Source organism: Coregonus clupeaformis, chromosome 21 (assembly GCF_020615455.1).
Source record: "Coregonus clupeaformis isolate EN_2021a chromosome 21, ASM2061545v1, whole genome shotgun sequence".
Taxonomy (NCBI): domain Eukaryota; kingdom Metazoa; phylum Chordata; class Actinopteri; order Salmoniformes; family Salmonidae; genus Coregonus; species Coregonus clupeaformis.
In genome coordinates, this window is record NC_059212.1 from 50783112 (window position 1) to 50806691 (window position 23580).

At 43.6% G+C, this 23580-nt stretch overlaps 1 protein-coding gene and 1 pseudogene across 1 annotated transcript; one reads left to right on the plus strand and one right to left on the minus strand.

The window, feature by feature from the left end:
* The first annotated feature begins 142 nt into the window (after window positions 1–142).
* LOC121535613 (coatomer subunit alpha) lies at window positions 143–18932 on the plus strand. Its single transcript, XM_041842845.2, has 28 exons — window positions 143–363; window positions 823–936; window positions 1266–1339; window positions 1470–1550; window positions 3213–3289; window positions 3399–3508; window positions 9570–9679; window positions 9929–10028; window positions 11306–11524; window positions 11771–11921; window positions 12093–12159; window positions 12289–12364; window positions 12501–12583; window positions 12716–12941; window positions 13184–13322; window positions 13519–13681; window positions 13786–13932; window positions 14023–14212; window positions 14310–14405; window positions 14552–14764; window positions 14925–15014; window positions 15132–15238; window positions 15360–15506; window positions 15594–15917; window positions 16042–16152; window positions 16268–16429; window positions 18104–18298; window positions 18466–18932. The coding sequence occupies exons 1-28, from the start codon at window positions 321–323 to the stop codon at window positions 18523–18525; spliced, it is 3675 nt and encodes a 1224-aa protein (XP_041698779.1). The 5' UTR covers window positions 143–320; the 3' UTR covers window positions 18526–18932.
* A 2637-nt stretch (window positions 18933–21569) lies between these two features.
* LOC123481542 lies at window positions 21570–22968 on the minus strand (annotated as a pseudogene).
* Window positions 22969–23580: the final 612 nt, after the last annotated feature.

The following is a 23580-nucleotide window of genomic DNA, read 5'->3' on the forward strand; positions in this document are numbered from 1 at the left end:
AACGGTAATTCAACTCGGAATTCCAAGTCAGGATCTCGGACATCTTTTTAGAGCTGTGACTTTCCGACCTGAAGATCGTTGACGTCATGATTTGGCCTCGTTTTTCCCGAGTTCCCAGTTGTCTTGAAAGCACCATTAATACTAACTTTATTGTTCCCAAGCAGGAAGACATTGCACCAACACAGGTTGACGTGTCAGGAAACAGTCGGGGCTAAATAAGCAGTTGGGAAACAAGTCTGCGAAAATAATAGTTTTAACGAAGTTTTGTATATCTTCAGAGTGAATTTGATACATCCATATATAGTTATCGTTGCTTTCCTATGATGTTGACCAAATTCGAGACGAAGTCGGCCCGTGTGAAAGGTAATGTTAGCAGCCTGTTAGCTAGCTAATGATGTTGCCCATGTAATATGTTGTCTTTCTTTAGTCGTTGTAAATTGACAAGAGATATTTATTGATACGATTAGCAATGTCATGTCACATTTTAGAAAAATCTTTCATGACTTAGTTACGACCAAGGAAACGTATGCTATTTTAGCTAATGTTAACTAGCTAGCCAGCTAATGTTAGCAAGATTTAGTTAGCAAGCTAGCTAGCCAGTCATCCACGTATTTTAACACTTTCAGCTCATATCTACATTTACATTTACGTCATTTAACAGACGCAATCTCAAATCCATGCAATGAATATAAATGCATGTGATCTGCATGTTTATCATTGATGGTTTACTTGATGACAATTTTGCCATTCATTGGTGTCTATAGACATAGACCGTGTAACTAATTAGTAAGCCAACTTTCTAAAACCATTTCTCATCCGTAGGGCTGAGTTTCCACCCTAAGCGGCCCTGGATCCTTGCTAGTCTTCACAATGGAGTCATCCAGCTTTGGGACTATCGGATGTGCACACTGATTGACAAGTTCGATGAGCATGATGGTAAAAATGAGTTTTTCACATTTCTAAACATGAAAATGTAATCGACTTTGATTGGTTATTGATGATGAGGGCTCCCGAGTGGCGCAGCAGTCTAAGGCACTGCATCTCAGTGCTTGAGGCGTCACTACAGACCCCCTGGTTCGATTCCAGGCTGTATCACAACCGGCCGTGATTGGAAGTCCCATAGGGCGGTGCACAATTGGCCCAGCGTCGTCCGGGTTTGGCCGGTGTAGGCCTTCATTGTAAATAAGAATTTGTTCTTAACTGACTTGCCTAGTTAAATAAAGGTAAAATAAATACAAATGATTATGTTTGGTTTTATTGTGAAGGACCTGTCAGAGGAATTGATTTCCACAAGCAACAGCCTCTGTTTGTGTCTGGAGGAGATGACTACAAAATCAAGGTTAGACATTCATACACCCTCACATTCTCCTTCATACATGTTTCCATTGCAGAGAATACATTCTAAAACATACAGGAAAACTGTGATTATGATGTCACTGCACCATTTACTATTTATCTCCCTTTACTAGGTGTGGAACTACAAGTTGCGGCGTTGCCTCTTCACTCTTCTTGGACACCTGGACTACATCCGCACCACCTTCTTCCATCATGTGAGTTCTTCTTATTTTTACACTCAAAATGGCTAGCCTACATCAATTCTGTTGTCACTTACATGATGACCCAGCCTTTGAATGTCATGTTTTTCCTGTAGTTTCATGTTCTGGCATATAATCCCATATACAGTGCATTTGGAAAGTATTCAGACCTCTTGACTTTTACCACATTTTGCTACTTTACAGCCTTATTCTAAAATGGATTAAATGTAAAAAATAAAATATATAAAAATACCCCAAAATGACAAAGCGAAAACAGGTTGTAGACATTTTTGCAAATGTATTTTTTTTTTAATAATAAAAAAATGCCTTATTTACATAAGTATTCAGACCCTTTGCTATGAGACTTGAAATTGAGCTCAGGTGCATCCTGTTTCTATTGATCAGCCTTGATGTGTTTCTACAACTTGATTGGAGTCCACCTGTGGTAAATTCAATTGATTGGACATGATTTGGAAAGGCACACAGCTGTCTATATAAGGTCCCACAGTTGACAGTGCATGTCAGAGCAAAAACCAAGCCATGAGGTTGAAGGAATTGTCCGTAGAGCTCCGAGACAGGATTGTGTGGAGGCACAGATCTGGGGAAGGGTACCAAAACATTTCTGCAGCATTGAAGGTCCCCAAGAACACAGTGGCCTGCATCATTCTTAAATGGAAGAAGTTTGGAACCACCAAGACTCTTCCTAGAGCTGGCCGCCCGGCCAAACTGAGCAATCAGGGGAGAAGGGCCTTGATCAGGGAAGTGACCAAGAACCCAATTGTCACGCTGACGGCGCTCTAGAGTTCCTCGGTGGAGATGGGAGAACCTTCCAGAAGGACAACCATCTCTGCAGCACTCCACCAATCAGGCCTTTATGGTAAAGTGGCCAGACGGAGGCCAGACGGAAGCCACTCCTCAGTAAAAGGCACAAGACAGCCCACTTGGAGTTTGCCAAAAGGCACCTAAGGACTCTGACCATGAGAAACAAGATTCTCTGGTCTGATGAAACCAAGATTGAACTCTTTGGCCTGAATGCCAAGCGTCACATCTGGAGGAAACCTGGCACCATCCCTACGGTGAAGCATGGCGGTGGCATCATCATGCTGTGGGGGTGTTTTTCAGTGGCAGGGACTGGGAGAGTAGTCAGGATCGAGGCAAAGATTAACATTGACTCTGTACCGGTACCTTGTGTGTATATAGCCTCCCTACTGTTATTTTATTTTACTGCTGCTCTTTAATTATTTGTTTTTAAATTTTTTGGTTAATGGCTTGTAAGTAAGCATTTCACTGTAAGGTCTACACCTGTTGTATTCGGCGCATGTGGCAAATACAATTTGATTTGATTTGTAGCATCATACCCAAAAAGACTAGAGGCTGTAATTATTGCAAAAGGTGCTTCAACAAAGTAGTGAGTAAAGGGTCTGAATACTTATGTAAATGTCATATTTCCGTGTTTAATATTTAATAAATTGGCAAACATTTCTAAAAACCTGTTTTTGCTTTGTCATTATGGGGTATTGTGTGTAGATTGATGAAGGAAAAAAACAAACAATTTAATACATTTTAGAATAAGGCTGTATCCTAACAAAGTGGGAAAAGTCAAGGGGTCTGAATACTTTCCGAAGGCACTGTAGGCCTAATAACGCGTCATGAAACTCATTGCTTTCCTTTCTCTAGGAGTATCCATGGATTTTGAGTGCCTCAGATGACCAGACCATCCGCATCTGGAACTGGCAGTCCAGGACCTGCGTCTGGTAAGTCAGTACCTGAGCCAAGTGTTGGCACCTCACACAAACACTTGCATGTGTCTATTGTTTTTCTAATTGTAAATTCTGATATAATTTCTGTGTTTCTCTCCTGCAGTGTCCTGACAGGGCATAATCATTATGTGATGTGTGCTCAGTTCCACCCCTCTGAGGACCTGGTGGTGTCGGCCAGCCTGGACCAGACCGTGCGCGTGTGGGATATCTCCGGTGAGGGCGTGGGGATGGGACTCAGGATTGAGGGTGGGCGGTGAGGTTTGGGGATGGGGCTGGGTGGTATGGAGTGGAAGGCGGGGACAAAACACGTCCTTAACCCCTCCTTCCTCTCCTCCTTGTAGAGAATTAATCTCTGTGGGCTTTTTGCAGAAACACCTCTCTCCTTAGTTGAGATGGACAGTTGAATAGAGTGAAAATGATAGTTTTAGAAAGCGTAGTTATGAACAGAACTAAAGACCTTTCACTGAAGATTTGTAGAGGTGGTTAAATGAGGTAAGAAATGTAACACTTTGTTAGATGATGTGAGAAAGACGGAGAGCGAGATTATGGGAGAGGTGTTTCTGTGCTTCTGCATGTTTTAATATCTACTTTTCTTTGATGGTGTTTCTTGCCTGTCTTTCCATCATTCTTTTACTCTTCTCATTCACTAACCCATTTTAGGTCTAAGTGGCCTACCTCATTCGCAACACACTACACATAATCCTGTTCCTGCCACCTTTTTTTCATCAGTGTTGGCATGCATGGCTTCAATGACAACTCCCTGCCATCTGCAGTGTTCCTATTGTATGCCCCATATCTGCTCAGATACATCACTCACACTCCTGTGCAGCTGGGAGGTGTGAAATTCCCTAATTTATTCTCACTGTTCTGTGTGCTTTGTCAGTGTGCATTAATTCCCCCAGATTACATGATAGCCAGCCACTGTCGCCAGCACCCCTCAACTACCCCAAGTAAACTGTATTAGCCATCAGCTCTGTGCTACCACTCACTACTAACTGCTCTCATTGATGAGAAGAACCCATCCTTCGTAAACGTACCAATTGTTATTATTACCCTTCACAAATTAAGCAATAAGGCCCGAGGGGGTGTGGTATATAGCAATATACCACAGCTAAGGGCTGTTCTTATGCATGACGCAACGCCATTAGAGTGGTATATAGGCCAAATACCACAAACCCCAGAGGTGCCTTACTGCTATTATAAACTAGTTACCAATGTAATTAGAGCAGTAAAAATATGTTTTGTCATACCCGTGGTATACTGTATGATATACAACGGCTGTCAGCCAATCAGCATTCAGGGCTCAAACTACCCAGTTTATAATAAGTAATAAACATGCACGATATAATGCTCCACCTGCGCAGCGCACAATGTCTCCATGTCACAGTCAGTAATACTATAAGTAGCCGCAGACTTGATCAATATCATCTTTGCATTTCCTGACCAATGCTTTAGATTACATTGACTGGTAAATTATAAGCTTGTTGGTCAGGAAGCATGAACTCGTGGCATGACACAAACCTTGCAGCAGTAAGATGTTTTGTTTGTAGCAGTATCTAACCTAACCCAAGCATGGACTCTCCAAAATACTACTCACCCTCCTGACATTCAACGCTCCATCAGAGCACCTCTTTACAACCCCAACCACCACCTCCACCAGCCCATCGGCCAAATCCACCTCTTCCCACTTCCACCTGTGTCATCTGTCCCCATGCTCCCACAGGAAACATCCACACCTGCACATCGGTTCCTAGTGCAGTTCTCCTTCATGAATCCTCTTCTTGATCCTGTTGGGTTATCTGTTCACCATGTGATTTCTCTGTGCTGGAGACAGTGACGCAGACAGTTCTCTCTAGATTAAGTGTGTGTTCTGACTCGAGTCCTGGGTGTCATCTCTTTGTGATTGCTTAACTTAGGGCTGTCCCCAAAAAAATCATGGTCCACCGAAAGTCGTCTGTTCTTTCGACCAATTGATTGGTCGAAATTTTAATTAATGTATTTTTCCGTATATAGACACACCCTGTGTTTTAATTAAATCAACTATATATGCATTGAGCTTGTCTGATGCGTTAAGCTCACTGTTCGATAAAATAAGACACATGACTCGGGAGCCAGAGATCAAGATAACCAGAAGGAAAACATTTATTACCTGTCCTGAACATCCTCCTCCCGCTCCTGCTGGCTTTTGCAGATTCTGCCGTTACACTCCAGAGGTTGCCGGTAATAGGCTACACGAGGAGACTGCAAACTTTCTCATGTAGAATGCCAATTTATCTGACCATTTCTACCAATCTGTGTGACAGTTATGGTTTTCATATACACTTTTTCGTGGAACAGTTTCATTTAATTTATAATAACGTCTTCGTATCTGTCTTTGTCATGTGGTTAATCAAAATGCTATCCAAATCTAAATGACAAACCTAAAAAGTAACTTCTATTGCCATTCCCAACTATGTAAAAATAGCCTATAAAGCCAACAAAACATTGCAGGTAGAAAATATCCTGATAAAAAGAAAGCTCCTATAAATCACATTGGCTACGCATGGCCTGTCTGCAACGAACTTGAAACATTGTATTAACTTAACTTGGGTCCAGCCTGAAGCTCCTTGCAACATTGTATAACATATTCTGGGCACTCAGAGCCCTCAGACACAGTTGTAGGCTATTTGTGCAAGGGATAAGAAGTAATCAGGTAGGCAATTTTATGACGTTTCCACTGGATTAGAGCATTACATTTTTCCCTTTCACGCTGAGTGGTTATCGAAAGGGAGAGAGCTGGGAAAAAAATAAAAATTTAATCAAATACATTGAGGATTTATTGTCATTCTCAATGGATGTAAAAACTGACTTTGTTTGAGTTGAAGAAAACCATTACTTTGAGAAGCTCCACAGCTCATTAGTGGTGGTGCATTAAGCCAATCAGAAATACTATCAGATCCCCAAATGGGCACATTTACACTGAACAAAAATATAAACGCAACAGGTCCCATGTTTCATGAGCTGAAATAAAAAATCCCAGAAATGTTCCATACGCACAAAAAGCTTATCTCTCTCTCATTTTGTGCACACATTTGTTTACATCCCTGTTAGTGAGCATATCTTTGCCAAGATAATCCATCCACCACCTGACAGGTGTGGCATATCAAGAAGCTGATTAAACAGCATGATCATTACACAGTTGCACCTTGTGCTGGGGACAATAAAATGTGCTGTTTTTTTGTCACACAACACAATGCCACAGTAGTCTCAAGTTTTGAGGAAGCGTGCAATTGGCATGCTGACTGCGGGAATGTCCACCAGAGCTGTTGCCAGAGAATTTAATGTTAATTTCTCTACCATAAACTGCCTCCGTTTTAGAGAATTTGGCAGTACGTCCAACCGGCCTCACAACCGCAGACCACGTGTAACCACGCCAGCCCAGGACCTCCACCTCTGGCTTCTTCAGCTGCGGGATTGTCTGATGGGGTGCTGAGGACTATTTGTCTGTATTAAAGCCCTTTTGTGGGGGAAAACTTATTGGCTGGGCCTGGCTCGCCAGTGGGTGGGTCAGACTGCCAAGTGGGTGCGCCTGTGCTCCCCAAGGCCCACCCATGGCTGCACCCCTGCCCAGTCATGTGAAATCCATAGATTAGGGCCTAATGAATTTTATTCAATTGACATTTCCTTATATGAACTGTAATATTTGTTTTCAGTATATATGCCTACATTTGCAAGCAGGCCAGGTAGCCTATACGTCTATGCGTAATCAGGTGCGCGTCCTTACCCAACATTGACAGGAGCGCTCCAAACAAAAGACAATGACTAAATTGACAAAACTCTTAAATGGAAGAAATAAACCAAAACTTGTGTGCGCTTTGCAAACAACGTCCACTCCGACAATGAGATCGGTACAAGACTGGAATAATAATAATAATAATATATTGAATGCATTAACAGACATTACCATAACCAACAGACATTACCATAACCAACAAACATTGTAGATTAGAAATTATAGGCATGAATGGTAAATGTACTACTGGTGATATACACTACCGTTCAAAAGTTTGGGGTCACTTAGAAATGTCCTTGTTTTCCATGAAAACATGCATGAAATGAGTTTGAATAGGAAATATAGCAAAATTAATAGGAAATGTAGTCATTGACAAGGTTAGAAATAATGATTTTTAATAGAAATAATAATTGTGTCCTTCAAACTTTGCTTTCGTCAAAGAATCATCCATTTGCAGCAATTACAGCCTTGCAGACCTTTGGCATTCTAGTTGTCAATTTGTTGAGGTAATCTGAAGAGATTTCACCCCATGCTTCCTGAAGCACCTCCCACAAGTTGGATTGGCTTGATGGGCACTTCTTATGCTCCCACAACAGCTCAATAGGGTTGAGATCCGGTGACTGTGCTGGCCACTCCATTATAGACACTACCAGCTGACTGCTTCTTCCCTAAATAGTTATTGCGTAGTTTGGAGCTGTGCTTTGGGTCATTGTCCTGTTGTAGGAGGAAATTGGCTCCAATCAAGTGCCGTCCACAGGGTATGGCATGGCGTTGCAAAATGGAGTGATAGCCTTCCTTCTTCAAGATCCCGTTTACCCTGTACAAATCTCCCACTTTACCACCACCAAAGCACCCCCAGATCATCACATTGCCTCCACCATGCTTGACAGATGGCATCAAGCACTCCTCCAGCATCTTTTCATTTGGTATGCGTCTCACAAATGTTCTTCTTTGTGATCCGAACACCTCAAACTTAAATTCGTCTGTCCATAACACTTTTTCCCCAATCTTCCTCTGTCCAGTGTCTGTGTTCTTTTGCCCATCTTAATTGTTTCTTTTTATTGGCCAGTCTGAGAGATGCCTTTTTCTTTGCAACTCTGCCTAGAAGGTCAGCATCCAGGAGTCGCCTCTTCACTGTTGACGTTGAGACTGGTGTTTTGCGGGTAGTATTTAATGAAGCTGCCAGTTGAGGACCTGTGAGGCGTCTGTTTCTCAAACTAGACACTAATGTATTTGTCCTCTTGCTCAGTTGTGCACCGGGGCCTCCCACTCCTCTTTCTATTCTGGTTAGAGCCAGTTTGCGCTGTTCTGTGAAGGGAGTAGTACACAGCGTTGTACGAGATCTTCAGTTTCTTGGCAATTTCTCGCATGGAATAGCCTTCATTTCTCAGAACAAGAATAGACTGACGAGTTTCAGAAGAAAGTTATTTGTTTCTGGCCATTTTGATCCTGTAATCGAACCCACAATTGCTGATGCTCCAGATACTCAACTAGTCTCAAGAAGGCCAGTTTTATTGCTTCTTTAATCAGCACAACAGTTTTCAGCTGTGCTAACATAATTGCATAAGTGTTTTCTAATGATCAATTAGCCTTTTTAAAATGATAAGCTTTGATTAGCAAACACAACGTGCCATTGGAGCACAGGACTGATGGTTGCTGATAATGGGCCTCTGTACGCCTATGTAGATATTCCATAAAAAATCTGCTGTTTCCAGTTACAATAGCCATTTACAACATTAACAATGTCTACACTGTATTTCTGATCAATTTGATATTTTAATGGACAAAAAATTTGCTTTTCTTTCGAAAACAAGGCAATTTCTAAGTGACCCCAAACCTTTGAACGGTAGTGTATGTAATGGGGAATTGATAGACACAATCAAACGTAAACAATTCACACTATGAAGTTATGAAACCATGAACGTGCACAAATGGGCGGGAGAGAGCGCATTCTGGAGAGAGACTTGCATTGTTCAGCCACACTCCCCTTGGACTGTGCCATCCCCGCGGCCTTCGCAATGTATTAGTCTACTGCTTGACTTTTTTATTTATTGCCGGCCAACAGCCTATCGACCAAACAATCGACTAGTCGAATAATTGGGGTCAGCCCTAGATTAACTGTAATCCAATGACAGGGTAACTGTGATGCTCTTTGTGTGTTGTTGATTAATTAACCCAATCAACTCAATGACTGTTTGATGTGCTGAATATGGTGATAGTGTTCCTCCTGTACTCGAGTTAGAACCACAGTGAGAACACCGGTTGTGTCGTTGCTCTTCAGTGCCTGTGTGTGTGTGTGTGTGTTTGGGAATTCAACAGCTACGTATGTGTGTTAGAGATCTCTGATGATACTATCTTTCCCTCTTGTTGATGGTATCTATTTTAGTGTGTCTTAATGTGTATCATGTTCCATCTCCTTCCTCCCTCCCCTGTATCTGGGTGCACCTGTGTAACATATATATGGATTCCCCTTGTGTGTGGTGCTATGCATGTTGGTTCCAGGTCTGAGGAAGAAGAACCTCTCTCCCGGTGCTGTGGAAACTGATGTGCGAGGCATCTCTGGCGTCGATCTGTTCGGAGCATCTGATGCTGTTGTCAAACACGTGCTCGAGGTAAGTCTGTTTTGAGTCTCTCTGTAAGACATTGATGACTATTGATGGTACTTTTGTTGTACTTCAGAATTGCTATAGGCAAAGATCCTATATACCCTCTAAGGAGAAGGAGAGCGGTGTGAGCACTGAGCAGATCACTGAAATTAATAGTAATGTTATTGGTAGGCCCAGGAGTTTGTGCTGACTAAGAAAAAGTCTGGGCCACATGAGGGCCAGTTATGAACCATGTGCGTTTCCCTCTCCCTGCAGGGTCACGACCGTGGGGTCAACTGGGCCGCCTTCCATCCCACCATGCCCCTCATCGTCTCAGGGGCCGACGACCGGCAGGTCAAGATCTGGAGGATGAACGGTGAGTAGATGGGTCGTTCCACAAAATTAGTTCCTTTTGCGTCCCTTTGATATTTTAGGTAGAAATTGTGCACCAATATTGAATAAAAAATAGCCTGATATATTTAATGTAGTGCTCTTTACTATAGACCACATGGAAAATTCAATCAATCTTGCAATTCAATAAAGTCATTTTGACATGTCCCTCTGTGTACCCCTTTAACTCACTTAACCCCAACATTTCTCCCAAGTTTTCACCATCATTAACCCCGTATCCATCCAAAGTACAAATATTCTCGCTCTTATCCATAATAATCTCATCATGTAGACTAGCCTACCCGCACAGTATCTGCGAGCTTTTGGCTAGCGCGCACATGCCAAGACCAGAGTAGTCCTATTTGCTATTTAACGCAACAGTTGAAAATGCGATGGAAACATTGAACTTTTGAATTTTTATTTGGTACATGAAAACTTAAGCGATAAAAATAAATGTGTGCACTACTTCATCACCCACTGATTTTTATCCGCAAAAAGTCTGTTTGGTGAAAACACACCACTGGTGGGAAAATGCGCAAATTCTTTATGCAGATTCTAGAATATTTGCAGGAAACTCTGTCGCTAATTGGATGGAAACCTCGCTACTGTAAAGCCAGTTATTTTGTTGCTTTAACAGTCATTTCTGAACATTATTTATTTCATGTGATTTATATTTTAAGGTTAAAAAAAACAACCTGTCCCTCGTTTTAAGGTCAACCCTGTTACGTAACCTGAACTTTTGTTTTAATAAGGTGAGACTATTCCTTTTTAACAATTGTTTTCAAAAGAAACATTGAACATCTTGTCAAATCACACTGTAAAATCAGGTGCGCTGATTCTACTCTTTTTGGGCATTTTCTGTTTTGTGGTGGAAACTGAGTGGGTCGAGCATAACACGTCAACCCTGTTACCCAAAGATAGATGGGCTAGAAATGTTTTAACAATTTCATTTTTTGTCCCTCACTGTTGCACACAAGAAGCGTCCATTCGCCCTGTTACTTTATTTGGCACTTACTATAGTCATTTTTTTTATTTAACCTCGATGACAGAAGGTTTGGGTTATTTTTTTTACACTGCCCAAAAAGGGACTCATTTCGTGGAACGACCCAGATAATGAATTGTCTTCTATGTACATGTTTATGAACTGTAGAAAATGTTTTAAATAAAGGTACAGTGCTATTTAAAGAACATGCTTGGTTGCTGATTTTTCCTAGATCCTAGCAATTTGATAACTTGATTGTCTTACTTTCTCCCCCTCCCCAGAGTCCAAGGCGTGGGAGCTGGACACCTGCAGGGGCCACTACAACAACGTGTCCTGTGCTGTCTTCCACCCCCGCCAGGAGCTCATCCTGTCCAACTCTGAGGACAAGAGCATCCGTGTATGGGACATGTCCAAGAGGACCGGTGTCCAGACCTTCCGCAGGGACCACGACCGCTTCTGGGTGCTGGGGGCTCACCCCAACCTCAATCTATTTGCTGCTGGTAAGTGACTTACACATAATGATAGCAATGAATTGAATTGTTATGGGGCTTTTTAATGTGCTCAAAGTAGATTACATTGTAAGGCGGGTGGAGGTGGTAGTCTTGACTCTTGACCCACCTCATATGCAGATAGGCACACATACTGAATATTGCTGCACTTAATTTCACTGTCTTTCAGTGACAGTGTGTTGTTGAAGACATTTATTAATTAAAGCGGAGTGTATAACCAGGCTGTTTGTCCTCCAGGTCATGACAGTGGTATGCTGGTGTTTAAGCTGGAGCGTGAGCGTCCGGCCTATGCTGTGTACGGCAACATGCTCTACTACGTCAAGGAACGCTTCCTGCGCCAGCTCGACTTTAACAGCAGCAAGGACACTGCTGTCATGCAGCTGCGCAGGTGTGTGTTTGCGTATACATGCTCATATAATACTGCGACGTCTGTATTGTCCTTTATCTGAATTCTGAAGGATGAGACTGAGTGACTGCTTGCGATTTTGTAAAATAATGCGGGAGGTCAGCTGGTTTTGTCATTATGTGGATTCTAACCACCGTTCTGTTTTTCTACTAGTGGGTCAAAGTTCCCAGTGTTCAGCATGTCTTACAACCCCGCAGAGAATGCTGTCCTGCTCTGCACTGTGAGTCTCGCACTTTAAAAAAAAAAACGTGCATGCACATAATAGGTTATACAGTACATACACACACTCATAATTTAGACAGTTTCTTTAGTTGTTGAAAATGTAATGCCGTGTCTCTTGCTCGTGCAGAGGGCAACCAACCTGGAGAACAGCACCTATGACCTGTACTCCATTCCCAAAGAGAGCGACTCTCAGAACCCAGATGGTAAAACTGCACCTTTATTCTCTCTTATAGCAAGACGGCATCTGTGAAATGTGAATGTAATTCCAGTTTCACATCCTGCTTTTTAGATGATGAAAATCCACTAAACCCATGTTCATTCTTTCTCCCCCTCATGCAGCTCCTGAGGGGAAGAGGTCCTCTGGTCTGACCGCAGTCTGGGTCGCAAGGAACAGGTTTGCTGTTCTGGACCGCATGCATTCTGTAAGTGTGTGTGTGCACATTATTAAATAGGTTGTATTTTCTGGACCAATGGCTGTAGTTAAGTATGGTTATTGTACAGTTGAGTGGTCCGAGGATGACTAAAATAATTGTTGTACCCTGCTCTCCCTCCAGCTGCTGATCAAGAACCTGAAGAATGAGATTGTGAAAAAGGTGCAGGTGCCCAGCTGTGAGGAGATCTTTTACGCCGGGACAGGCTCCCTGCTGCTGCGCGACGCAGACGGGGTCACCCTCTTTGACGTGCAGCAGAAACGCTCTCTGGCCACCGTGAAGATCGCCAAGGTCAAGTATGTGGTGTGGAGCGCTGACACCAGCCACGTGGCCTTGCTGGCTAAACACGGTATGTACTGTACTCACTCAGAACCATATCAGGATATTATCTGTCCAATACTTTCTCTCCAGCTTTGCTGCCAAGATTTTGGGCCCTCTTGCTGTTTTTTAAACTTATCACGATTCACTCTCTATAGCTGTTGTCAACAACCTATCCTAGATTTACACCCTTTTTAGCTGTTCACTCGCTCTCTAGTACCCCAGATTTACCTGGTATTAAATCTGTTGATAAATCTCTGCTTTCCTCTACAGCCATTATGATCTGCAACAGGAAGCTGGAGAGTCTGTGCAACATCCATGAGAACATCCGTGTGAAGAGTGGAGCCTGGGACGAGAGTGGAGTCTTCATTTACACCACATCTAACCACATCAAATACGCCCTCACCTCAGGGTAATGCACAAGACACCACTAATGCACACTTTATTCAGAGTATATTCAAAGTACAGTATATTGATTCATTCACTTCCTAGTCCTTCATCAATTTGTGAACATACTGGAAAATGAAAGCTGTTTACTCCTTCGGTGATGCATTTGATAGACGAGAGGTGTATCCAACTTTTCTAATCACACTCTACTCTGTCTGTAGTGATCATGGTATCATCCGGACTCTGGACCTGCCCATCTACGTGACCCGGGTCAGAGGCAACAGCGTCTACTGTCTGGACCGTGAGTGCAGACCCCGTGTGCTGACCATCGACCCCACGGAGTACCGCTTCAAACTGGCCCTGGTCAACCGCAAATATGAAGAGGTGAGGACGATGTAATTAGATGCTCCTATCTCTTAGTTAACATGCTTATCTCTTTTTTTTTCTTTTAGACTGACTTTGTGACCCCTGACCTTTGTCTCCTCCAGGTGCTGCACATGGTGCGTAACGCCAAGCTGGTTGGCCAGTCCATTATCGCATACCTGCAGAAGAAGGGTTACCCTGAGGTGGCGCTGCACTTCGTCAAGGATGAGAAGACCCGCTTCAGTCTGGCTCTGGAGTGTGGCAACATTGAAGTGAGTTTGAGACCCCAGGTTTCATTCTGAATCTCTTGAGATCGTCTGTGTGAAACACTGGGTGACGTAATTTTTCCTCCATGTCTATAGGTGGCGTTGGAGGCTGCCAAGGCTCTGGATGAGCGGGGCTGCTGGGAACGGCTAGGCGAGGCGGCGCTGCTTCAGGGTCACCACCAGGTCGTGGAGATGTGCTACCAGAGGACCAAGAACTTCGACAAGCTCACCTTCCTCTACCTCATCACCGGCAACCTGGCCAAGCTCCGCAAGATGATGAAGATCGGTGAGAGAGACGCCATTCTTTTATTTTTGTCTTTTGTTTGACTGACGGTATGTCTGTTTGTCAGAGTTGTGTGACTAACGTCTGTGTTGTGTTGCAGCTGAGATCAGGAAGGACATGAGTGGACACTACCAGGGTGCTCTGTATCTGGGGGATGTCAGCGAGAGAGTCCGCATCCTGAAGAACTGTGGCCAGAGTAAGTCCCCTTTAATTCTCACACACACACACAATATCTCTTTCCCACTCCCTCGACATTTAACACAAGACTCTTGTTTCTGGTGCTTTTGGTCTAAACTGCTTCTCTGTAACTCCGACCTCTGTGTGGCTGTCTTCCATATGTAGAGTCACTGGCATATCTGACTGCTGCCACCCACGGGATGGACGAAGAGGCAGAAGCCCTGAAAGAGACCTTTGACCCAGAGAAGGAGACTGTCCCTGAGGTGGACCTCAATGCCCAGCTGCTGCAGCCACCTCCTCCTATCAACCCCCTGGATACCAACTGGCCCCTGCTCACTGTGTCCAAGGGCTTCTTCGAGGGAGCCATTGCAGCCAAAGGTGAGTCCCCAGCCCTGACACTCCATGCACTAATTTGAGTTTAGAGGTAATGTAATGGCGTGTATTGAGTTTAAAATGTTTTAACGTTAATGTTGGAGTGGGAAGTGGTCAGAGTATTTGTTGTGTAGAGATGTTAAATGTGTTTGTGTGTGTGATGCAGGGAAGGCTGGTCAGATGGCTGCAGACATGGATGTTGATGCCCCAGGAGGAGAGGGCTGGGGAGATGACGCAGAGCTTCAGCTGGAGGAGGGTGAGTCAGTCCCTCTTCAAATACCCTGAAAGTAGAGACAAAACATCTCAGATGGACCCTGTCTCTTACTCCATCTCTTCTTATGTTCCTCTCATTTCTCTCCTCTGTTTCCATCAGATGGCTTCATGGATGCCCAGGATGGATTAGGAGAGGAAGGAGGTGCAGCGAAGGAGGAAGGAGGAGGCTGGGAGGTAGAGGAAGATCTGGACCTTCCTCCAGAGCTGGTGAGATTATTCGCTCTTCTTTGACATCAGTTCTCTTGACAATTTTGCTTAAGGAATGCAAATCATAGCAGGACTGATGACATGTCAGTTTGAGAATGTTGTTTATTTTCTCTACCACTAGGAGTTGTCAGCTGGTGCTGGAGGAGGGGTTGAAGATGGTTTCTTTGTCCCGCCCACTAAGGGCATGAGCCCCACCCAGCTGTGGTGCAACAACTCCCAGCTCCCTGTGGACCACGTCCTGGCTGGCTCCTTTGAGACTGCCATGAGGGTAAGCTCACACACTTACACACACACACACACATTTTATACAGGTTTATACTTTATACTAAAGTCTCTCTCTTCCTCTACTTTTCAGTTGCTCCATGACCAGGTTGGGGTGGTGCAGTTCGGGCCCTATAAGCAGCTGTTCATGCAGACTCTGTCCCGCGGGCGGACCTGCTACCTGGGCCTGCCGTCTCTACCCTGCCTGCGTGGCAACCCCCAGAGGAACTGGAAGGACTGTGGGGCCAAGCAGGGGCTGCCTGCCGTGGGTCTTCGTCTCTCTGACCTCATCGCCCGCCTGCAGCAGTGCTACCAGCTCACAACCGCCGGCCGCTTCGAGGAAGCCGTTGAACGATTCCGCGCCATCCTGCTGTCTGTGCCACTGCTGGTGGTCGACAACAAGCAGGAGATCGCAGAGGTACGCAGACTTGTTTAGAGTGAAATGATTTCATTGTGGTCAATGTTATTTACTGAGGTTAATCAAGTGTGGGCCGGATGGTAGTTGGTGGTGATTACCTGATTGACGTTACTGTCTCTCTTAGGCTCAGCAGTTGATCACAATCTGCAGAGAATACATTGTTGGCCTCACCATGGAAACAGAAAGGAAGAAATTGCCTAAAGACACATTGGACCAGCAGAAGAGACTGTGTGAGGTATTGTCATTGTGTTTATCACTACTTCCCCAATCACTCAATATCCCTAATCATAAGAGCTTACTACCCTGTAGTCTTCTTTTAATGATTGTATTTGTTTGTTTGATATTTTCAGATGGCAGCTTACTTCACCCACTGCAGTCTCCAGCCAGTCCACATGGTCCTGGTCTTACGCACGGCACTAAATCTGTTCTTCAAACTGAAGAACTTCAAGACAGCCGCAAGTTTTGCCCGTCGCTTGCTTGAACTAGGGCCCAAACCAGAGGTTGCACAGCAGGTAACAATCTGACTGTTTGTCTGTATGTACAGTGCATTCCTAAAGTATTCAGACCTCTTGACTTTTTCCACATTTTATTACGTTACAGCCTTATTCTAAAATGTATTAAATAATATATTTTCCTCATTAATCTACACACAATACCCCATAATGACAAATCGAAAACAGGATTTTGAAATTTAAGCAAATGTATTACAAATTTTAAAAAACGACCTTATTTACATAGGTATTCAGACCCTTGGCTATGAGACTTGAAATTGAGTTCAGGTGCATCCTGTTTCCATTGATCATCCTTGATGTTCCTACAACTTGATTGGAGTCCACCTGTGGTAAATTCAATTGATTGGACATGATTTGGAAAGGCACACCTGTCTCTATATAAGGTCCCACAGTTGAGTGCATGTCAGAGAAAAACCAAGCCATGAGGTTGAAGGAATTGTCCGTAGAGCTCCGAGACAGGATTGTGTCGAGGCACAGATCTGGGGAAGGGTACCCCAAAAAATTCTGCAGCATTGAAGGTCCCCAAGAACACAGTGGCCTCCATCATTCTTAAATGTAAGAAGTTTGGAACCACCAAGACTCTTCCTAGAGCTGGCCGCCCGGCCAAACTGAGCAATCAGGGGAGAAGGGCCTTAATCAGGGAGGTGACCAAGAACCCGATGGTCACTCTGACGGAGCTCCAGAGTTCCTCTGTGGAGATGGGAAAACCTTCCAGATGGACAGCCATCACTGCAGCACTCCACCAATCAGACCTTTTTATGGTAGAGTGGCCAGATGGCAGCCACTCCTCAGTAAAAGGCACGACAGCCCGTTTGGAGTTTGCCGAAAGGCACCTAAAGGACTCGCAGACCATGAGAAACAAGATTATCTGGTCTGATGAAACCAAGATTGAACTCTTTGGCCTGAATGCCAAGCGTCACGTCTGAAGGAAACCTGGCACCATCCCTACAGTGAAGCATGGCGGAGGCAGCATCATGCTGTGGGGATGTTTGTCAGTGGCAGGGACTGGGAGACTAGTCAGGATCGAGGGAAAGACGAACAGAGCAAAGTACAGAGATCCTTGATGAAAACCTGCTCCAGAGCGCTCAGGATCTCAGACTGGGGTGAAGGTTCACCTTCCAACAGGACAACGACCCTAAGCACACAGCCAAGACAACGCAGGAGTGGCTTCGGGACAAGTCTCTGAATGTCCTTGAGTGGCCCAGCCACAGCCTGGACTTGAACCCTGGAGAGACCTGAAAATAGCTGTGCAGCGACGCTCCCCATACAACCTGACAGAGCTTGAGAGGATCTGCAGAGAAGAATGGGAGAAACTCCCCAAATACAGGTGTGTCAAGCTTGTAGCGTCATACCCAAGAAGGCAAGGCTGTAATCGCTGCCAAAGGTGCTTAAACAAATACTGAGTAAAGGGTCTGATGAATACTTATGTAAATGTGAGATTTCAATTTTTTAATATTTAATACATTTGCGAAAATGTATAACCTGTTTTTGCTTTGTCATTATGGGGTATTGTGTGTAGATTGAGGGGGGGGAAAAAACAATTTAATCAATTTTAGAATAAGGCTGTAATGAAACAATGTGAAAAAAGTCAAGGGGTCTGAATACTTTCCGAATGCACTTTACATTTAATTATTTCCATATCACTTTTTTACCATCTCTATTGCTGTCTTTTAGACACGCAAGATCTTGGCAGCATGCGAGAAGACGCTGACAGATGCTCACCAGCTGAACTACGACCCCCACAATCCATTTGACCTGTGCGCTGCCTCCTACACGCCCCTGTACCGTGGACGCCCCGTAGAGAAGTGCCCTCTGTCTGGAGCCTGCTACTGCCCCCCCTACAAAGGCCAGGTCTGCAGGGTCACACAGGTCAGTCAAGAGAACTGCCCTACTGTGTTATGTACAGAAAGACCCTCTATTTAGAAGTGTGCCGCTTTGGTGTAAATGTTGTATTAATTGCTTTGTAACTGGTGAGTCTTAACAGATTTTAGACATCCTCTCCCCAGTGATATCTGACCTTTAACCTTATTTCCAAGGTGACGGAGATCGGAAAGGATGTGATTGGTCTGCGTGTCAGCCCCCTGCAGTTCCGTTAGAGGACACGAAGAGGACCAGGAATGGGGAAGAACGGCATTGATCCGTTCAGTGAAACACATACACACTTTATTCTATATATACAGTTTCTTTCTCACTAGGGTTGAAGAGAACAAAACGTGGTTGAGGAGAGAGAACGCTTGATAGGATGACATGCGATTTATTGGTGAGAGAATTATCTTGATGTTAAGCCTTTATATTTTTCAGACTGACTGCTTTACCTTTCCTGTGAGGCTGTACTTGAGTGCCATGTTCTCTGCTCCAGCGATTGAGAATTGTGGTTTTATTAGAACCCTACTAGACATCCCGGTCTGTCTCTTTCTGACTTCTATACACCATCAAATGTAATAATGCAAAATGAGTATCAATGCTTTGTTTAACTCGTGAAATAAAATTGTTGTGTGCTCAATTCTTTAATTCCACAAGTGTCATTCTAGCTTGTTTCAAGTCCTGGTTTTCAAAATTGACACCCCAATCAAAGCTTTGACAGCTCTGGATGAAAGTCATGTCCTACAAATGTTGCAGGTAAAGCATAAAAGGGCCAAGTTGCAGTTTTTAATGTGCATCTTTGGAAATAGAATACATGCCAGAGATTCGAAATGCCTTTTAACGGTCTAAAGTCTAAACTAGGCTTTTAGCCAATCAGCATTCAGGGCTCGAACCACACAGTTTATCATTTCTATTAGCCCATGATTTTTTTATGGTGAAATTATGGGCACGTTTGAGTGGTAAGGCAAAAGTAACAGACTATTGACGAGGGGGGAGCTGCATCTGCGATAGCCGAAAGTCAGACACTTAATTTCAGAAAGAAAACGCCATGTAGAAATGTTTAACCATTTATTAAGCAATGTAATAATGCTAGTATGAAGAAGAAAAAAAATGGTATACTCACTAACGGTAAGTCGCTCTGGATAAGAGCGTCTGCTATGACTAAAATGTAAAGTCGACAAACTCTGCTCCTTCAGCTCCCTGCCCAAGCAAAGCGTCAAAATAAAATAGCATACAGGTAGTGCGCGCAATCCCCTCACAGGAACATAGAACCTAACGTTTTCGTTCCTCAAAATCATTATCACGTGGTTAATCATACAAATCTGAAGTGAAATGATAATCTATAAGTAAAAATGTAACTATGGCGAGAGCACTAGCCTCTGTCATATGGACACATTGATACACTGTGATCCAATGGCGGCTAAAGAAATGAGAGCATAGAACTCCGAGATGCAGCAATAGCCTAGACTTAAAACATCCATCATCAACTAGTAAAATGCAAAGGCCTAAAGCTGACAAATACAAACAGTAGAAAATATGCTGATGAAAGAAAATTCTGGTGCTTTCAATCACATTCATCTCTGTATTCCGCCTGTCTGCCTCCCTTTCTATGCGTATTGACTTGAGCTATTGCTAGTGAAGTGCAACATTGTATTAAATCAGGGGTGTCAAACTCATTTTAGCTCAGGGGCCACATGGAGGAAAATCTATTCCCAAGTGGACAGGACCGGTAAAATCATGGTATATATAACTTAAAAACAACAACTTCAGATTGTTTTCTTTGTTTTAATACTATCAACATAAAACATAAAGCTGGAGCCTGAGGACAGTGTGTCCAAAATAGTACAAGCACAACATCACTATTAATCATAAAACACCAAGTTTATTTGAAAATTCTAAACAAAAAGAACACACAAACACACAATGCCTCAGTGATTCACATAACTGTTTCACAGATCACAGAACTATATCAGGGTGTCATTTCTCAGGCAGAAATGTAGATACAAATAATGAAATCCTGTTCCCCAAACAAGTGCAAGAACCACAGAGTCAAGAATAGGTTAAATATACAAATAAAATAAAATCAATTAAAAACAATAGCACATCAACATAAAAACATAAAGCTGGAGCCTGAGGACAGTGTGTCCAAAAGCACAACATCTCTATTAATCATAAAACACCTCAAGTTATTTGAAATTCTGAGGACAAACAACACACAAACACACAATGCCTCAGTGATTCACAGAAGTATATCACAGATCACAGAACTATATCAGGGTGTCTCATGCAGCACTTTAAGTGGGGTTGCATAGTTTATTTGACTCCTGATACCTGGCATCTTTTAGCTTTCACCAGCGCATCAATATCCGGCGTCACATCCTGAGTGGCAGCCAACTTCAGGATGTGATTCAAGTGCTTGTGCGTGAGCCTTGAGTGCAGCTTTGTTTTATTTATACTCATTACAGAGAACTTGCTCACAAATATATGTGGTTCCAAACATGCACAACAGTTTTGCAGCGAGGGCTGTCAAGTTGGGGTAACCTGGCAAGAGATTCTGATAAAATGTGTCCAAGCAGGCTGCGGCAAATTTGCCCTTCAAATCCGAGTCACACTGCAAGTCTATTATTTCAAGTTGGATGCTGACAGGCAGATCAGAGGGATTCACGGTGAATGGCGAACAAAAAACTTTGAAGTCTTTCTCCAGTTCACCAAAAATCTGAAAGCGTTGCTCAAACTCCCTTAACAGTCCCGTTATTTTATCTTTGAACCGCTTCATGTCTGCCACATGTTGGGTCGCGCACACATTTTTCAGACAGGGGAAGTGAGTGTGACAGGTTAAAGGACATATTCATAGCCTGTTATACACTAAAAAGTATTAGTAAGTTCATGGTATGTAAGGATCTTAAAATATCTAAGGTTAAAAAGATCATGCATCCAATACTAGTTCATAGAGATTGATAAAATTCATAAATGTGTTAAAATCCGTCAAGTGTAAAAGGGTAAAATATTGTAAGAGGAATGTGTAAACTTTATATTGACTACTTTATTTTGTGGTGCCTAATTTAAGGGTAAAAGTGTTAATCTGTGATCTACTAAATGCTCTTAATCTATGAGCCTGAGATCGATTGCTCTGGTCTCCACCCAACTTTCTGGGGAAATCGCGGTCTTTTTCTCATTACACTAAAGTTTTCAGTGAGGAAACAACTGCGTCACTCTCGTGATTATTTCTCCCCTTTTTCAGGGGCGTAACATGAGCTGCATCACCACCGGCGAGTTGCGTCTCCCACAATGACAGCTTCAACTTGAAAGAACGTATGCTGTCATAATAATAATAAATAATAATAATATGCCATTTAGCAGACGCTTTTATCCAAAGCGACTTACAGTCATGCGTGCATACATTTTTGTGTATGGGCGGTCCCGGGGATCGAACCCACTACCTTGGCGTTACAAGCGCCGTGCTCTACCAGCTGAGCACGGTGGCAACTTTGTTGCGCCCTTGCAGCTGTTTGTTTAAGTTATTCAGGTGCTCTGTAACATCCACCATAAATGCAAGGTCCTGCATCCATTCTGCGGAATTAAATTCTAACACTGGTTTGCCCTTTTCTTCCATGAACTGTTCAATTTCTTCTCGTAAATCAAAGAAACGCCTCAGCACAGCACCTCGGCTTAACCATCTTACCTCAGTGTGGTATGGCAGGCCATAGATGTGGTCTTTCTCTCTGAGAAGGCTGTCAAACTGACGGTGATTCAGGCTTCTGGATCGGATGAAATTAACAGTTTGGATGACCACCTTCATGACGTTATCCATCTTTAATGACTTGCAACACAAAGCCTCCTGGTGCAAAATACAGTGAAAAGTCCAAAAATCACGTCCTCCATTTGCAGATTGCACTTTCTCTCTGAACTTTGTCACAACGCCTGCTTTTTCCCCGATAATTGAGGGCGCACCATCTGTAGCCAGGCTGACAGCGCGGGACCAGTCCACTCCGACCCTGTCCAGCGCGCCGACGAGTGCAGTGAAAATATCAGCTGCTGTCGTTGTATCTGTCATCGGCACCAACTCCACGAACTCCTCGGTGACGGTCAATGTGTCATCAACTCCGCGGATGAAAATGGCCAGTTGTGCAACATCTGTAATGTCCGTGCCTTCATCAATTGCAACCGAAAACGCAATAAATGACTTTACTTTTTGCTTCAACTGGCTGTCCAAATCCACTGAAAGATCGGAAATCCTGTCTGCAACTGTGTTTCTTGTCAGGCTGATATTTGCAAAAGCCTGGTGCTTTTCAGGGCACACAATCTCTGCTGCCTTCATCATGCATGTTTTTACAAATTCACCCTCACTAAATGGTTTTGAAGCCACTGCGATTTCATTAGCAATGAGGTAGCTAGCTTTCACTGCAGCGTCACTGATGTCTTGGCTGTGAGTAAACACAGACTGCTGTTTCTTCAGACCCACCAACAGTTCATTCACCTTCTCTCTTCTCCGCTGTCCTTGAAAGTTGTCATATTTGTCGGGCATGAAGACTCACATAGTGGCGACGAAGGTTATATTCTTTCAGCACTGCAACATGCTGTGAACACACCAAACATACAGCTTTCCCATTCAATTCCATGAATAAATAGAAGGATGACAATTTTTCTTGGAACACTCTGCACTCTGCGTCCACTTTTCTCTTTTTTGACAGAGACATATTGGGGCAATGAGGGTGCCAAAGCACATAATGTTAAAAGTAGAAGCCGTAATAAATATCGCGGGCAAAACAAAGTATCTCATCCGGACTGGCTGCACTTGCTTGACCTATTTGCTCTGCCCCGGTATAAATAGTTTGCTTGCTTAACACAATTGCTATTGCGCCATCCAGTGGACACAATTGGAACAGCAGTTTCTTTTATTGAAAAATTGCAGCTCATTTTTATACTTTACAAAATCATCTCACGGGCCAGATTAAACCAGTTTGCGGGCCTGATCCGGCCCGCGGGCCGGACGTTTGACACCCCTGTATTAAATGATCACTTGGGGTGTGTTTGTAAATTCAATCCGGAGTGCCAGAGAGCGCTCTGGGCGTTCGTAAATTCAGAGCCTTGTCAGATTGTCCGTTCTAAATTCAGAACGTTCGGAGCGCTCAATAGACGGTCTGGCCTTGGTGTAGGATTGATCCGATCGTTCTGACCCTTACAACTTCCTAGCTTCTTCCAGCCACAAATGAGAGAACACCTCACTCTGACCATTTTACTCGCCTTAGCAGAGCTGGTTAGGCTATTTTCATGTTACCCGGAGCGTT